The 14,910-nt window shown below is 43.0% G+C and overlaps 1 protein-coding gene across 1 annotated transcript; it reads left to right on the top strand.

Annotated features, from left to right (window-relative positions):
- The first annotated feature begins 610 nt into the window (after positions 1-610).
- LOC137321483 (nuclear receptor subfamily 0 group B member 2-like) lies at positions 611-8,442 on the top strand. Its single transcript, XM_067983873.1, has 2 exons — positions 611-1,196; positions 8,005-8,442. Exons 1-2 carry the CDS (start codon positions 629-631, stop codon positions 8,250-8,252), a joined length of 816 nt encoding a protein of 271 aa, XP_067839974.1. The 5' UTR covers positions 611-628; the 3' UTR covers positions 8,253-8,442.
- Positions 8,443-14,910: the final 6,468 nt, after the last annotated feature.

Below are 14,910 nucleotides of genomic sequence, written 5' to 3'. Positions count from 1 at the left end.
CTCTGTACCTTTCCCCAGCAGGTACACCTGAGACTAGACACTTTCCATTCAGGGGTGTTGTGGACGTGAATCCACATTACGCAACTCCAGGGTACAATATATCAGAGCACCTTTACTACTGACTGCCACGATTTCAGCCACACATTATATTTAAATCTTAACTTTCAAATATTGGCACAAAGATAAATGAAGTACATCCAAAGAAAGTGGAACTGACAGCTAAACATGTTGCATTCTCAACCTAGTTGTTTTCAAGGATAGCCTGAATTCAATATAACTCCTGTGATTGTAAAAAAATGACATCACCTTAGTTGGCAGGTCCTTGGTACCAAGGTACGGATGTCTCCTTCACAGCAGTACACGTGATGACCAACAATATATCCTTTATTAATCTTGCAGAGATAAAGCCGTCACCATTCCTGCCATTCAGAGAAATCAGGTAACCAATCAATATAAAAAAGCCGTTTGATTGACTCAGCCATGCCTGGCTTGTCTTTAAATAGTAGTGAAGGGCAATTGAAGTTCAAGGTACTTTTACAGCGGGGGGGGGGTTATGTTGCGCCTATAAAAGCAGAGTTCAGTGACTGCGAAGGCAGATAAGGTACAGAAGGATTGCAGGCAGTTAAAAATGGCTTGCGTATCCCAATCAGTGAGTTTTGATAAATGCTACTGTGGACAGGGATCACACAGCAGCATACTCTACAGCATTCTCAACAAAGATCATCCCAGCGAATCAAGCTGGTGTCACTATCAACATCACCATCACCCCTCAGCTCTTGGGTGCTCCTGTGAGTTTAGAAGAAATGTTGTTCTCAAAACGCCAGAACTCACCTGCAGACTGGCCTCAGAAGTGCTGCTAAAGACATTGAATTTCATTAAAAACTTACCCTCCTTTTGCCAGCTACCTGCAGGGGATCAGGTCCTGTTGGTGCAGAATTGCTGGGCTCCTCTCTTCGTCTTGGGCTTAGCTCAGGAAAGAGTAGACTTTGAGGTAGCTGAAGCTGTGACCCCCAGCCTGCTGAGAAGGATTCTCTTGAATCAGAAAACGATGGACGGACAGATCCAAGAGACAGCCTTGAATGCACCTACTCTGGCAGAAGTTCAAAGAGTGAAGATATTTCTTACGAAGCTCTGGAGCATGGATATCAGCACCAAAGAATATGCATATCTCAAAGGCATCACCCTTTTCAATCCAGGTGAGAAAGAAACAGAATTTCAATAACTAAAATGATCGGTTTTGTTTTTTTAATTATTACTCACAGAATAGATAACTCTTGAAATTTTTTTTTAAAGTTTATGAAATTCTCCCTCATATTGTTCCTTGTCTGGTTGAACCCTCTGCACTCAGGAAATTCTCCTCAATTGGAGAGAGTTGAGTTTGATCTGATGGTCTTCTGCTGACCTGTTGATGATACTCCTGATTCAGCCACGAAGAGTGCTGTAGCGATCCAGGTCCATCGCCTCAAAACTAATTATCATCCTTCTGCATGGTGCTAAGTCTCATAATCCAACAAGATAGGTGACTTGTTGTGTGGGGTAATGGAAAGAAAAGTCACTCAGGCTTGTACTGCTCACCTTTCAGAGTGGCATTGGTGGAAGCCTGAGGGAGAAGAAAAGTGCTTAATATCATCAGAGGCCTAGATTCAAACTCAGGCAACCTATAAGGAAGGATACAGGGAAAGAGCAGGGAAATGGAAGTACAGTAGATAGCTTCAGTTGAAGAACTAGCACAAGCATTGGTGCAATGGGCTGAATGGCCTCTTCCTGTGCTATCATTTCAATGATTCTTTGAATCAACAAGGCAAATAAAATGCTGACATATAACCAAAATAGTCGAAGTCAGATGGAAGTCATGCTGAAACTATACAGTGCTCTCATCAGATCACACTTTGACTTTCAGGTTCAGGTCTTGGTACCAAGACACTGGGGAAGTATTCAAGCCCTGATGTTGGTTCAGAAAAGAGCCATTAGTCTAATCCTTGGCATCAGAGGATTTAGTTATAAGAATACTGGAGAAACTTGGGCTTCTCTGCTTTGAAAGGTGGCTGTGAGGTATATTAAAAAGGAAATGGCATAAAAAGGTAAATCTGGAACATTATTTGAAACTAAGCCATACCAGTAGGATAAGGGAGAGACAGGTTCAAACTAGAGAAAGGCAAATTGAGGACTAATGTCTGGAAGCTGTTCTTCACACAAACAGTGATCAACACATGGAATGCAGTAGTAGAGGCAAAAACCCTGGAATCATTTAAGAACGAGTTGGATATTGTGATGAGGGAACCATAATTCTTTTTTGGACGGTTGAGCCAGGATGGGCTGTATGGCCTTCCTCATCTGTATATATTTTGTGATCTAGTGATCTTGCACTTTAGTCCACCGATTAGTGCTTTAAAAAGATAACAGGCATTTAAAAAACTTTTATATGGGAGACCTAAAAGGGGAGCATTAAAAGTACTCATCATAATAATGCTCTTTGAAAACTATGGCTGTATCTATTCTGGAATTTAGTGATATTTAGAAGGACTTGACATGAGGGAATGATGCAGCTGTTCATATCATTACATAGAATGTACAGCACAGAAACAGGCCATTCGGCCCAACAGGTTAATACTCCACACGAGCCTCCTCCTTCCATATTTCATCTAACCCTATCAGCATATCCTTCTATTCCTTTCTCCCTCATGTGTTTATCTAACTTCCCCTTAAATACGTCTATACTAGTCGCCTAGTACTCCTTGTGGTAGCAAGTTCCACATTATAACCACACTCTGGGTAAAGAAGTTTCTCCTAAATTCTCTATTGGATTTATTAGTGACTATCTTATATTTATAGCCCCTAGTTCTGGTCTCCCCACAAGAGGAAACATCTTCTCTACGTCTACCCTATCAAACCCTTTCATAATCTTAAAGACTTCGATCAGAGAAAAGAGCCCCAGCCTGCTCAATCTTTCCTGATAGGTATAACCTTTCAGTTCTGCTATCATCTGAGTAAATCTTTTTTGCACCTTCTCCCGTGCCTCTATATCCATTTAAAATATGGAGTCCAGAACTGTTCACGGTACTCCAAGTGTGTTCTAACCAAGGTTCTATATAAGTTCAATATAACTTCCTTACTTTTCAATTCTATGTCTCTAGAAATGAACTCCAGTGCTTCGTTTGCCTTTTTTATGGCCTTATTAAACTGCGTCGCTACTTTTAGTGATTTGTGTATCTGTACCACTGGATCCCTTTGCCTCTATCCCATTTAAACTCTTATTTTACAAGCAGTATGTGGCCTCCTTATTCTTCCTACCAAAATGGAATACCTTATACTTATCTATATTGAAATTATCTATAATGAATCTATTGCACGTTCCCCTCCAAGTCACACACCTTCCCGACTTGGAAATATATCGCCGTTCCTTCATCGTCGCTGGGTCAAAATCCTGGAACTCCCTACCTAACAGCACTGTGGGAGAACCTTCACCACATGGACTGCAGAGGATCAAGAAGGCGGCTCACCACCACCTTCTCAAGGGCAATTAGGGATGGGCAATAAATGCTGACCTCGCCAGCAACACCCACATCCCATGAACGAATAAAAAAAAATTAATTTGCCAATTACACGGCCATTCCTATTCTGCAATGCAGTGATTTACATGCTTAACAATATTGTACCTATTCTTCATTTGAATCTTTGTTGCTCAAGTGTACTTTCTATTGGGTGTTACCTGAAATTTTAACAGAAAACAGCAAACTTTGCTATCTTCCTGTTTCTTCACTGACTAATCAAAACATTGGGGGAAAAATTGGTTAAGGGTCCGTTCTGGCCGATGTTAGATACGCTAACACCCTGCGCCCGATGGACCCTGGGCAGGCAAGATGCAAGTTTGGTCTGCACTTACCTGTAATCGGGTTCCTTTACAGGCCTTGCACGTGGAATGAATGCAATTTGAACTTTCCACCACCATGTGGAGATGCCGGTGATGGACTGGGGTTGACAATTGTAAACAATTTTACAACACCAAGTTATAGTCCAGCAATTTTATTTTAAATTCACAAGCTTTCGGAGGCTTCCTCCTTCGTCAGGTGAACGATGTGAAAAAAAAAACATCGTTCACCTGACGAAGGAGGAAGCCTCCGAAAGCTTGTGAATTTAAAATAAAATTGCTGGACTATAACTTGGTGTTGTAAAATTGTTTACAATTTCCACCACCAGAGGGAACTCCATCTCTTAAAGGGAAGATGTTTCTTAGAAATCTCTTAAAGGTACCTGTTAAATCTCTTAAAGCTTGTACCTGTTTTTGGCTGAAAATAACAGTCTACTGTCTGCATGGAGTCTGAACAGAGATCAGACATCACACACATAAAACACAGATGCAGATCCCATCCCTATGTTTACACACTGATGAGTTATGTTAAAACGTTGAATAAAAGTTGCGCATTACTAAATCCCACATCCTCCAATCTGCACACCATACCTCACCAATCTGCCGATCTGAGTTGGTACTCCTATGAGAGCGCATGCACCACGGTTCTCTGCTGATGCACTAGAGACTTTGGGTGCAAGAGGTGGACAGAAGGAGGGGCATCCTATATCTGCAATGGTGGGGGGGGGGGGGGGGTGGGGGCAAGAGCCCTCCAGACATATACTCAAAAGGCAGTGGGAGGCAGCGGGGAACGAAGTCAATGCTAGGCACACGGCATCATGAACATGGATGCAGTGCAGGAAGAAGTTCAATGCTTTGACATGAGTGGTCAAGGTGAGTGAGGTCAACTGTCAAGTGGCGTCTCCTACCAACTACACCAAGCACTACAACCCCCATCCCCCACATACCAATAAACTCTTTCCATCAGTACTCAACTCTTCCAATCAGATGCTTCCTCCGGCCCTTACACATTACCACTGTTACAAGCCACCCATCCACAGGCCACAAACACTGGCAGCTATTCAACCATGACAGGCACATCACCCAGGCACACGCCTCGCTTTCTTGCAGGAGAAGGTGGAGCATATCAAGAGGCAGCAAGTGGCCATGGCATTTAGCCCCTCCAACCTGTTCCACCATTCAGTGAGATCATGGTGGTTCTGTGACCTAACTCCATATACCCGCCTTAGCCCCATATCCCTTAATACCCTTGGTTCACAGAAATCTATCAATCTCAGATTTAACATTCACATCAACTGCTGTCTGCAGAAGAGTGTTCCAAACTTCTCCCACCCTTTGCGTGTAGAAGCATTTCCTAACTTCACTCCTGCACGTCCTGGCTCTAAATGTTAGGCTATGTCCCCGCGTCCTAGTATTGAAGTCTAGGAGACCTCGAAAAATGGTTACAAATGCCTCAGCAGCCAGAGGCAATAATCCAGCCACTAACCTGTGAATCCTGCATGGTCTCGTTAAATAGCACCGGTGGGGGGTCCTCCAGGCACTCTAAGACACATTCAGATGGTCAGGGTTAAGACTGTGCGTTGAGTTGAGCGTTAAGTCACTTTAAATCAGCATTGCATACTGATTGAAGCCATTTTCTCCCTACTTTACATGATTCCAGCGTTTCTTATCTGCGCCTGCGCAAACTCCTATACCAAGATGGCGTCTGGCACAGGTCACACAGGAAACTGGAGAGGTCATGTAGTGCTGAAACAACAGGCGCTACACGGCCCAATTTAGCGCCCGTTGAGTTTGTCTTTTGAAAGTTAGACCATATTAGAATCTAATGAATGTTATACATGGATGAAAACATTCCATACAAACTTTAGTATGAAAAACAATTCCAATTGCATTTCTGCTATGAACTTTGATTACTTCATTTAAAACTCAAAAAGATGTTTTACAGTAAATCATTTTTCAATCTGATAATATTAAAGATTGAATAAATTGCTGCATATTGGTGCAGCTTGGTATTCGTGGACCGTTTATCCTCTGATACCACCAACGTGTAGTTCCGTGGCAATGAGGGACAGAGGTTTGAGTCACTGAGTTCCTGATCTCAGCTGTTCTACTAATGAGAGGAATCAAGTAAGGAGCATATGCCTTTCTATGAAGTGGGTTAAAGAAACTGAGAAGCAACAGGCATCTCCATAATGAAAACAGTGTTGCATGTCTTCCAGTAGACAGCTCAGCGTGGCATTGATGGAGGCCTGGAAGGGAGGGGTGGAAGGAAAAAGGATTAATAATGCAGAAATGGCATTTTTATTATTAAAAAAATTAAATGAATAATCTATGGCAGCACAGTAGTGTTGCAAGTTACAACACAAAAACAAGGTGTGACAAAGAGGTGTGATACAAGTCTGACCTTATTTTGCTGAGTTCCCATGGAGCGAAAGAAGAAAAATTGTCTTGGTCTCCACCACACACATGCTGATCATCCAAGAGTGGCATTGATGGTGGGTGCCCTTTTAGATGTAGGAGGTGTGTGGTTCATGGGGCAGCAGCAAGTGGGAAAAAAATCAGAAAGGAGAAATTTGTGCCCTCGTACAATGATACATAGCTTCAAACAAATGAACCGTTTATCCTCTGATACTCACTACGTGTTGGTAGAGCAAGAAAGGTTAGAATTCAGGAAGGAGGTAACCGAAAACTTTCACCAATAGAATAATGATTGATATGTTAGGTGATGCTCTGTAGGTTCATTTGTCATTTTATGGGTAGAAATTCCTTTATGTGCTTTTTTATTGAATTGGTAAATGTAATAAGGTGAAATTCCACTGCTCACTGTTGTAATAAAATCTATTTATTTTACATGGGCTGACCCAAACATGTTAATCAATTCATTAAAAATGGCCACAAATAAATCTCTACTCCATCGTGTTAAAAAATGTCAGCCAATCAGGGTACAAGGCTAGCTAGGAGTACCCAGACAATTTTGTTAAACATTTTTAAATTTTGATACCTCATTTTACAATCCAGTGAGGGGTGTGCTGAAAGATACCAGAGCCTGGTCCAACCAGAATCAATTTTTACCCCATTTTGCTGTATATTTTCTCTTTTCCAGATTCCACTCCAGTTGATGCACTATTCATCGAAACATATAAAATTCTAACAGGACTTGACAGACTAGATGCAGGGAGGATGTTCCCGTTGGCTGGGGATTCTAGAACCAGGGGTCACAGTCTCGGGATACGGGGTATGCCATTCAGAACCGAGATGAGGAGAAATTTCTTCACTCAGAGGGTGGTGAACCTGTGGAATTCTCTACCACAGAAGGCAGCGGAGGCCAAGTCATTAGATGTATTCAAGAAGGAGATAGATATGTTTCTTAATGCTAAAGGGATCAAGGGATATGGGGAAAAAGCGGGAACAGGGTACTGTGTTAGACGATCAGCCATGATCATTTTGAATGGTGGAGCAGGCTCGAAGGGTCGAATGGCCTACTCTTGCTCCTATTTTCTATGTTTCTATGTTTCTATTCCTGTAATGAAAAGGTGTTCAGTCAAACTATTCACTGCCAGGCTGTGCCAATGCTAATCTGTAACCAGCTAGGAGAAAATGCATGAGAATAGCTTGAGGTGTCTGAATCTTCAGTTTTCTCACTCACTGCTTGTGGTGAAGTGTCTAGTCTCTGTTTGGTATCTCCTCCTGATGACACAGCTGAGATTGGGTGCTTGCTGCACTTGGGGAAAAATGGGGACAAGCTCTTACTTTGTTTCTCCTGCTTTCAGACACATATAAATCATTACTTTGACATTTCTAATGAGAAATATTTGATGGCAAAAAACAAATTTTATATCTAAGTTTCACATTGGACTAAAATGAAATACATTCTAAACCAGCAAAATTCAGATGAAGGTAAGAAAGTATGGATCGCTGAGTGATAGAATACAGATTCGTGTTCATGACTGCTCATATTATGAATTCCCAAAATCAGCCAGATCATCAGCAATTAAACTGAAGAGAGATAAAGAAAGAAAAAAGAGATTTTACGTTTACTAGACATGGTCTTTCAGAACATAACACTGAGTATCTGTGAATGTATACAATTTCTTCCTTTTTAAATGAGCATATCCCTTCACTATCCTGTATTACAGATGTTCCTAGTTTGAGGACACCTCAGTACATCCTGGCCCTGCAGCAAGAAGCCCAGCACACGCTGAATGAATTCATCAGCATGATACACAATGGCGATCAGGCGAGGTTTGCTCGAATACTACTGACTCTCTCCACTCTCAGAATGGTTAGCGCTACTTCTGTCACAGAACTCTTTTTCAGACCAGTCCTGGGGAAAGTGAATATGAATGAGTTACTCTTAGAGATGCTCTGTGCAAGATTGAAATAAATTGCAAGAATGCTATCCTCTACACTTGAATCCTCTCAATACTTTTGTGACTTGTGAATATACTTTATAGTTGTGTATGTAGCAATCCTGTAGCAGCCATTTGTGCAATATGTATAGAAACTATCATTTGTTGTATGTATATAGAGGCATGTTATTAACAAGTGCTTATTTATGATTTTGTTTTGTTTAATAAAATTGGAGCTGTGGATTAGATTAGATTCCATACCATTTCTTTTCCCATGCTATCTTTCTTCAAACACATGGAATGAATAAGCATATTAACAAATAATGTGGGAAAGGAGCTAAAGGTGTGGTCAAAATAATTTTTTTAAAACCAGGCAGCCACGAGTTGAAATTCTCCTCCAGTGAGTGAACATACAGAGCAACATTTTTGATCAGATTCACTTATTTCAATTAATACAACTTATCTTCACGTAATGATATAAAATAAAGAACATGCTATGCTTGCTTGTTTCGGTGGGTTATCTTATTTGACTTAAACAATAGGTGTTCTAAATGTTCCTTCAGCTTTACTGAGACAAGCTAACAAGTTGCTTATTGTTTATTCTTTGGGGTAAACAACTTCCATTTAGCATATTAATTGTTTTTTGTCTAGGTGCCTTTTTAAAATTTGTGGATACACACTTTAGCCCTGATTTTAACCTAACCCATCCGGCGGGAACGGGAAGGGTTCAGGTTGGACACGTTTTACACCATGCCCGGAACGTAAAATCGGGCAGGGTATTAATTAGGTGTCCGACCTGAACTCCCTCCTGATGCCACCGGGAGGTTAGGTTAAAATCGGGGCTTTTGTGTTTTTAAGAAATCAACATAAAAAGGAACCTTTACTTTTAAAATCCTTTCTATCGAAAAATGGTCAAAGAATCCTGAAACATGACACACGACATATTGTTAAAGTGTTCAAAATTGGTTAAGAAACACAAAAATTGAACCCAGATAATGGGGTAAATTTTAATGGGGAGCCGGGAAGTGAGCCGGGGGTGGGGGGGGGGATGGAATTTCCTGACGGGAAACACGGAAGTACATAAGAAATAGGAGCAGGAGTAGGCCACACAGCCCCTCGAACCTGCTCCGTCATTCAATAAGATCATGGCTGATCTTCGTCCTCAACTCCACTTTCCCCCCCGATCCACAAATCCCTTGATTCCCCTAGAGTCCAAAAATCTATCAATCTCAGCCTTGAATATACTCAACGACTCAGCATTCATAGCCCTCTGGGGTGGAGAATTCCAAAGATTCACAACCCTCTGAGTGAAGAAATTTCTCTTCATCTCAGTATTAAATGGCTGACCCCCTTATCCTGTAACTATGCCCCCTAGTTCTAGACTCTCCAGCCAGGGGAAACAACCTCTCAGTATCTACCCTGTCAAGCCCACTCAGAATCTTATATGTTTCAATTAGATCACCTCTCATTCTTCTAAACTCCAGAAAATATAGGCCCATTCTACTTAATCTCTCCTCATAGGACAACCCTCTCATCCCAGGAATCAATCTAGTGAACCTTTGTTGCATCACCTCAAAGGCAAGTGTATCCTTCCTTAGATAAGGAGACCAAAACTGTACACAGTACTCCAGGTGAGGTATCACCAAAGCCCTGTACAACTGTAGTAAGACTTCCTTACTCTTTTACTCCAACCCCTTGCACTAAAGGCCAACATGCCATTTGCCTTCCTAATTGCTTGTTGTGCCTGCCTGCTAACTTTTTGTGCTTCTTGTATGAGGACACCCAAATCTCTCTGAACACCAACACTTAATAGTTTCTCACCATTTAAAAAATATTCTGTTTTTCTTTTCTTCCTACCAAAGTGAATAACCTCACACTCCCCCACATTATACTCCATTTGCCACCTTCTTGCCCACTCACTTAACCTGTCGATATCCCTTTGCAGACACTTTGCGTCCTCCTCACAGCTTACTTTCCAACCTAGCTTTCTATTGTCAGCAAACTTGGATACATTGCACTCGGTCCCTTCATCTAAGTCATTAATAAAGATTGTAAATAGCTGAGGCCCAAGCACCGATCCTTGCGGCACCCTACTAGTTACAGCCTGCCAACCTGAAAATGACCCGTTTATCCCTACTCTCTGTTTTCAGTCCATTAACCATTCCTCTATCCATGCTAATATATTACCCCCAACCCCATGAGCCCTTATCTTGCGTAACAACCTTTTATGTGGCATCTTATGGAATGCCTTTTGAAAATCTAAATATACTACATCCACTGGTTCCCTTTTATCTACCTGTTAGTTACATCCTCAAAAAACTCTAATAAATTTGTCAAACACGATTTCCCATTCATAAAACCATGTTGACTTTGCCTAATCATATTATGATTTTCTAAGTGCCCTGTTACGACTTCCTTAATAATGGATTCCACCATTTTCCCAGATTGACAGGCTGGCTGTCAGTTGGACGGGAGACCAGCCAGGAGTGAATGCCAGCAGGTAAGTCTTAGACTGGAGGGGGGTGGGTCAAACATCGGAGGTGGGGGGTGGGATGATGGTCAACGGGAGAGGGTCAGTCATGGGGGGGGCTCATCGGGGGGAGTCATCGGGGTCGACAGTCAGTGGGGGGTCAATCATAGGGGCTCAGTCACGGGGGGAGGTCAGACATTGGGGAGGTCGGAGATCGTGGTGGGAGTTGGAGATCGTGGGGGGGATTGAACATGGGGGGCGGGGGGTCGGTCGACCGCGTGTGTGGGATCACGACAGGTAATCTTATTGGGTCTGGAGGAAACACTCCTGCTCCTCCTGGCCTTCCATTTGTGCAATAATGGCACTTACCTGTTGATCTGAGCCTTCTCGCCTCCTCTTAAGTGGTGTGAAGCAGAAGGCCCGGGAATCCTGGACCCCAAGCGTTAACAATAAAAAAACCTACTAAAATGGAGGCCCGCATCCTCCTTAAAAGATTTTACTGACCGACCCGCCTTCGGAGAGGGGGTTGGTTGCCCGCCACTTGACCCCCCTTCGTTAAAACCGGGAAGTGGGCGGGTTTACTTTTTTACAAATTTTACCTTCCTACCCGCCCCTGACCCACCCATTCGGTTAAAATTTATCCCAATATGTTTGAGATTAACACAAATTCTAGAAGTAGGAGCAGCAGCAGCAACAACAACAACAAAAACAACACTATTTATATAGCACCTTTAATGTAGAAAAAGTCTCACGGTGCTTCACAGAGGTATAACCAGAGAGGGAGAGTTTAAACTAATTTGGCAGAGGGATGGGCACCAGGATATAGCATTAGAAAGGAGAAACAAAGTGCACAAAGGATATTGACAGACGGATAGCACTAGAGTAAGGAATAGTACAGTATTAGGTGGGATCAGACTAAGAGAGAATATGAGCCGGTCTAAGTTAGGTTTGCAGTCTATATGTGTAAACGCACGAAGCGTGGTAAACAAGGTTGGTGAGCTGCAGGCACAAATAGGGAACACGATGTTGTGGCGATAACAAAGACCTGATTCAAAAAAGGGCTGGATTGGGTACTAAATATTCCTGGATACAAGGGGCATGATTTTGACTCCGAGCCGGGAAGGGGGTGGAGGGTTGACGAGAAACCTGGAAGTACGGATTTCCCGAATGCTCTTACGGTTTTGATGCAAGGACGTCTTTTTTTTGTTGGTTTGCCGTCCGACTGACTGGACTGATTGACAGGCTGGTCTCAGACAGACGGGAGATCAGCCAGGGAGAGGACATCTTCAGGTAAGTCTTTGTTTGTATGGATGGGACGGGGGGGCATGGGGCATGGGTTGGCACGGGGCATGAGTTGGCATAGGAGTCACGGGGGAGTCAATCGTGGGGGGAGGGATCGGGGGTCAGTCACGGGGGGGGTGTCAGGATCAGGGGTCATTGCGGGCTCTGCAATTGTTGGGGGTTCGGGGATCAGGGGCAGGGGTCTGTGATCGTTTGGGGGGGATCGGGAGTGGGGGTTCGCGATCATTGGGGGGCCCATAAGCTGTGCCAGAAAGGCACCCACCTGTTAGTCTCGGGCCTTCTCACCTCCTTTCACGTAGCTTGAAAGAGAAGGCCCGGGATTCCTGGCCCCCAGGGGTTGAAAGCAGAAACTCTGGAAAAATAGAGGCCGACAGCCTCCTTGAAAGGTTTTAATCAACAATCTTCCTCCTGGGAGCGAGTTGGTTGCCCGCCCCTCATCCTGCCCCGGTGAAAACCAGAAAATGGGCAGGTTGGGGGCAGGTCCAAAAGGATTGCGATTTTGAATGCCCCTCGCCCCCCAACAATCCACCCATTTTTCCCTTTTAAATTCGTGTCCAAGGTGTTCAGGAAAGATAGGGAAGGAGAAAAAAGAGGGGGTGAGGTGGTGGCAGTATTGATTAAGGAGAATATTGCCGTGCTGGAGAGAAAGGATGTCCTTGAGGGGTCAAGAACAGAATCTATTTGGTTAGAGTTAAGAAACAATAGAGGCGCCATTACACTACTGGGTGTATTCTATAGGCCACCAACTAGTGGGAAGGATATAGAGGAGCAAATTTGCAGGGAAATTACAGAGAGGTGCAAAATCTTTACAGTAATGATAATGGGGGACTTCAACATCCTAATATAGACTGGGATAATAATAGCGTAAAGGACAGAGAGGTGGAGGAATTTCTGAAGTGTGTTCAGGAGAACTTTTTTGATCAGTATGTTTCTAGCCCAATGAGGAAGGAGGAATTGCTGGATCTGGTTCTGGGGAATGAGGTGGGTCAAGTGGAGCACATGTCAGTGGGGGAACATTTAGGGAACAACGATCATGGTATCATAAAGTTTATATTAGTTGTGGAAAAGGAGAAGGAGCAATCTAGAGTAAAAATACTTAATTGGAGGAGGGCCAATTTCAGTGGGTTGAGAACGGATCTGGCCCAGGTAAATTGGAATCAAAGATTGGCAGGCAAAACTATAATCGAACAATGGGCGGCCTTTAAAGAGTTGATGGCTCGGTTACAGTCTAGATACATTCCCACGAGGGGGAAAGGTAGGGCAACCAAAGTCAGAGCTCCCTGGATGACGAAAGAGATAGAGATTAAGATGAAGCAGAAAAAGGGGGCGTATGACAGATGTCAGGTTGATCACACAAGTGAGAAGCAGGCTGAATATAGAAAATACAGAAGAGAAGTTAAAAAGGAAATAAGAGGGGCAAAGAGAGAGTATGAGAATACACTGGCGGCTAAGATAAAAGGGAGTCCAAAAGTCTTCTATAGGCATATAAATAGTAAATGGGTGGTAAGAGGAAGGGTGGGGCCGATTAGGAACCAAAAAGGAGTTCATGGAGGCAGAGGGCATGGCTGAGGTAATAAATGAATACTTTGCATCTGTCTTTACCAAGGAAGATGATGCTGCCAAAGTCACAGTAAAAGAGTTGAGATACTGGATGGGCTAAACATTGATAAAGAGGAGGTACTAGAAAGGCTGGCTCTATTTAAAGTAGGTAAGTCATTCGGTCCGAGATGGGATGCATCCTAGGTTGCTGAAGGAAGTAAAGGTGGAAATTGCAGAGGGGCTGGCCATAATCTTCCAGTCCTCCCAGATATGCCAGAGGACTGGAGGATTGCAAATGTTACAGCCTTGTTAAAAAAAGGGTGTAAGGATAAACCTGGCAACTATAGGCCAGTCAGTTTAACCTCGGTAGTGGGGAAGCTTTTAGAAATGATAATCCTGGACAACATTAATAGACACTTGAACAAGTATGGATTAATAAAGGAAAGTCAGCAGAGAATTGTTAAAGGCAAATCATGTTTAACTAACTTGATTGAGTTTTTTGATGAGGTAACAGAGAGGGTTGATGAGGGCAATGTGGTTGATGTTGTGTATATGGACTTCCAAAGGGCATTTAATAAAGTGCCACATAATTGGCTTGTCAGCAAAATTGAAGCCCATAGAATAAAAGGGGCAGTGGCAGCATGGATACGAAATTGGCTAAGTGGCAAGAAACCGAGAGTAGTGATGAGCGGTTGTTTTTTGGACCGGAGGAAGGTATACAGTGGTGTTCCCCAGGGCTCGGTACTAGGACCACTGCTTTTTTTGATATATATTAATGACTTGGACTTGGGTGTACAGGGCATAATTTCAAAATTTGCAGATGACACAAAACTTGGAAGTGTAGTAAACAGTGAGGAGGATAGTAATAGACTTCAAGAGGACATAGACAGGCTGGTGGAATGGGTGGTCACATGGCAGATGAAATGTAATGCAGAGAAGTGCGAAGTGATGCATTTTGGCAGGAAGAATGAGGAGAGGCAATATAAACTAAATGGTACAATTCTAAAGGGGATGCAGCAACAGAGAGACCTGGGAGTATATGTGCACAAATCTTTGAAGGTGGCAGGGCAGGTTGAGAAAATGGTTAAAAAAGCATACAGGATCCTGGGCTTTATAAATAGAGGCATAGCGTACAAAAGCAAGGAAGTTATGTTGAGCCTTTATAAAACACTGGTTCGCCACAACTGGAGTATTGTGTCCAATTCTGGGCACCGCACTTTAGGAAGGATGTGAAGGCCATAGAGAGGGTGCAGAAGAGATTTACTAGAATGGTTCCAGGGATGAGGGACTTCAGTTACGTGGATAGACTGGAGAAGCTGGGATTGTTCTCCTTAGAGCAGAGACAGTTAAGAGGAGATTTGATAGAAGTGTTCAAAATCATG

The sequence above is a fragment of the Heptranchias perlo genome, chromosome 5 (genome assembly GCF_035084215.1).
Source record: "Heptranchias perlo isolate sHepPer1 chromosome 5, sHepPer1.hap1, whole genome shotgun sequence".
NCBI classification, from domain to species: Eukaryota; Metazoa; Chordata; class Chondrichthyes; order Hexanchiformes; family Hexanchidae; genus Heptranchias; species Heptranchias perlo.
This window is presented reverse-complemented; position numbering and strand designations above follow the sequence as displayed.

Excerpts from the sequence above, each read along its gene's own strand:
- LOC137321483 (XM_067983873.1), top strand. The coding sequence starts at position 629 with ATGGCTTGCGTATCCCAATCAGTGAGTTTTGATAAATGCTACTGTGGA. Across the intron at positions 1,197-8,004 it reads CATCACCCTTTTCAATCCAG|ATGTTCCTAGTTTGAGGACA; the intron begins GTGAGAAAGAAA and ends CCTGTATTACAG.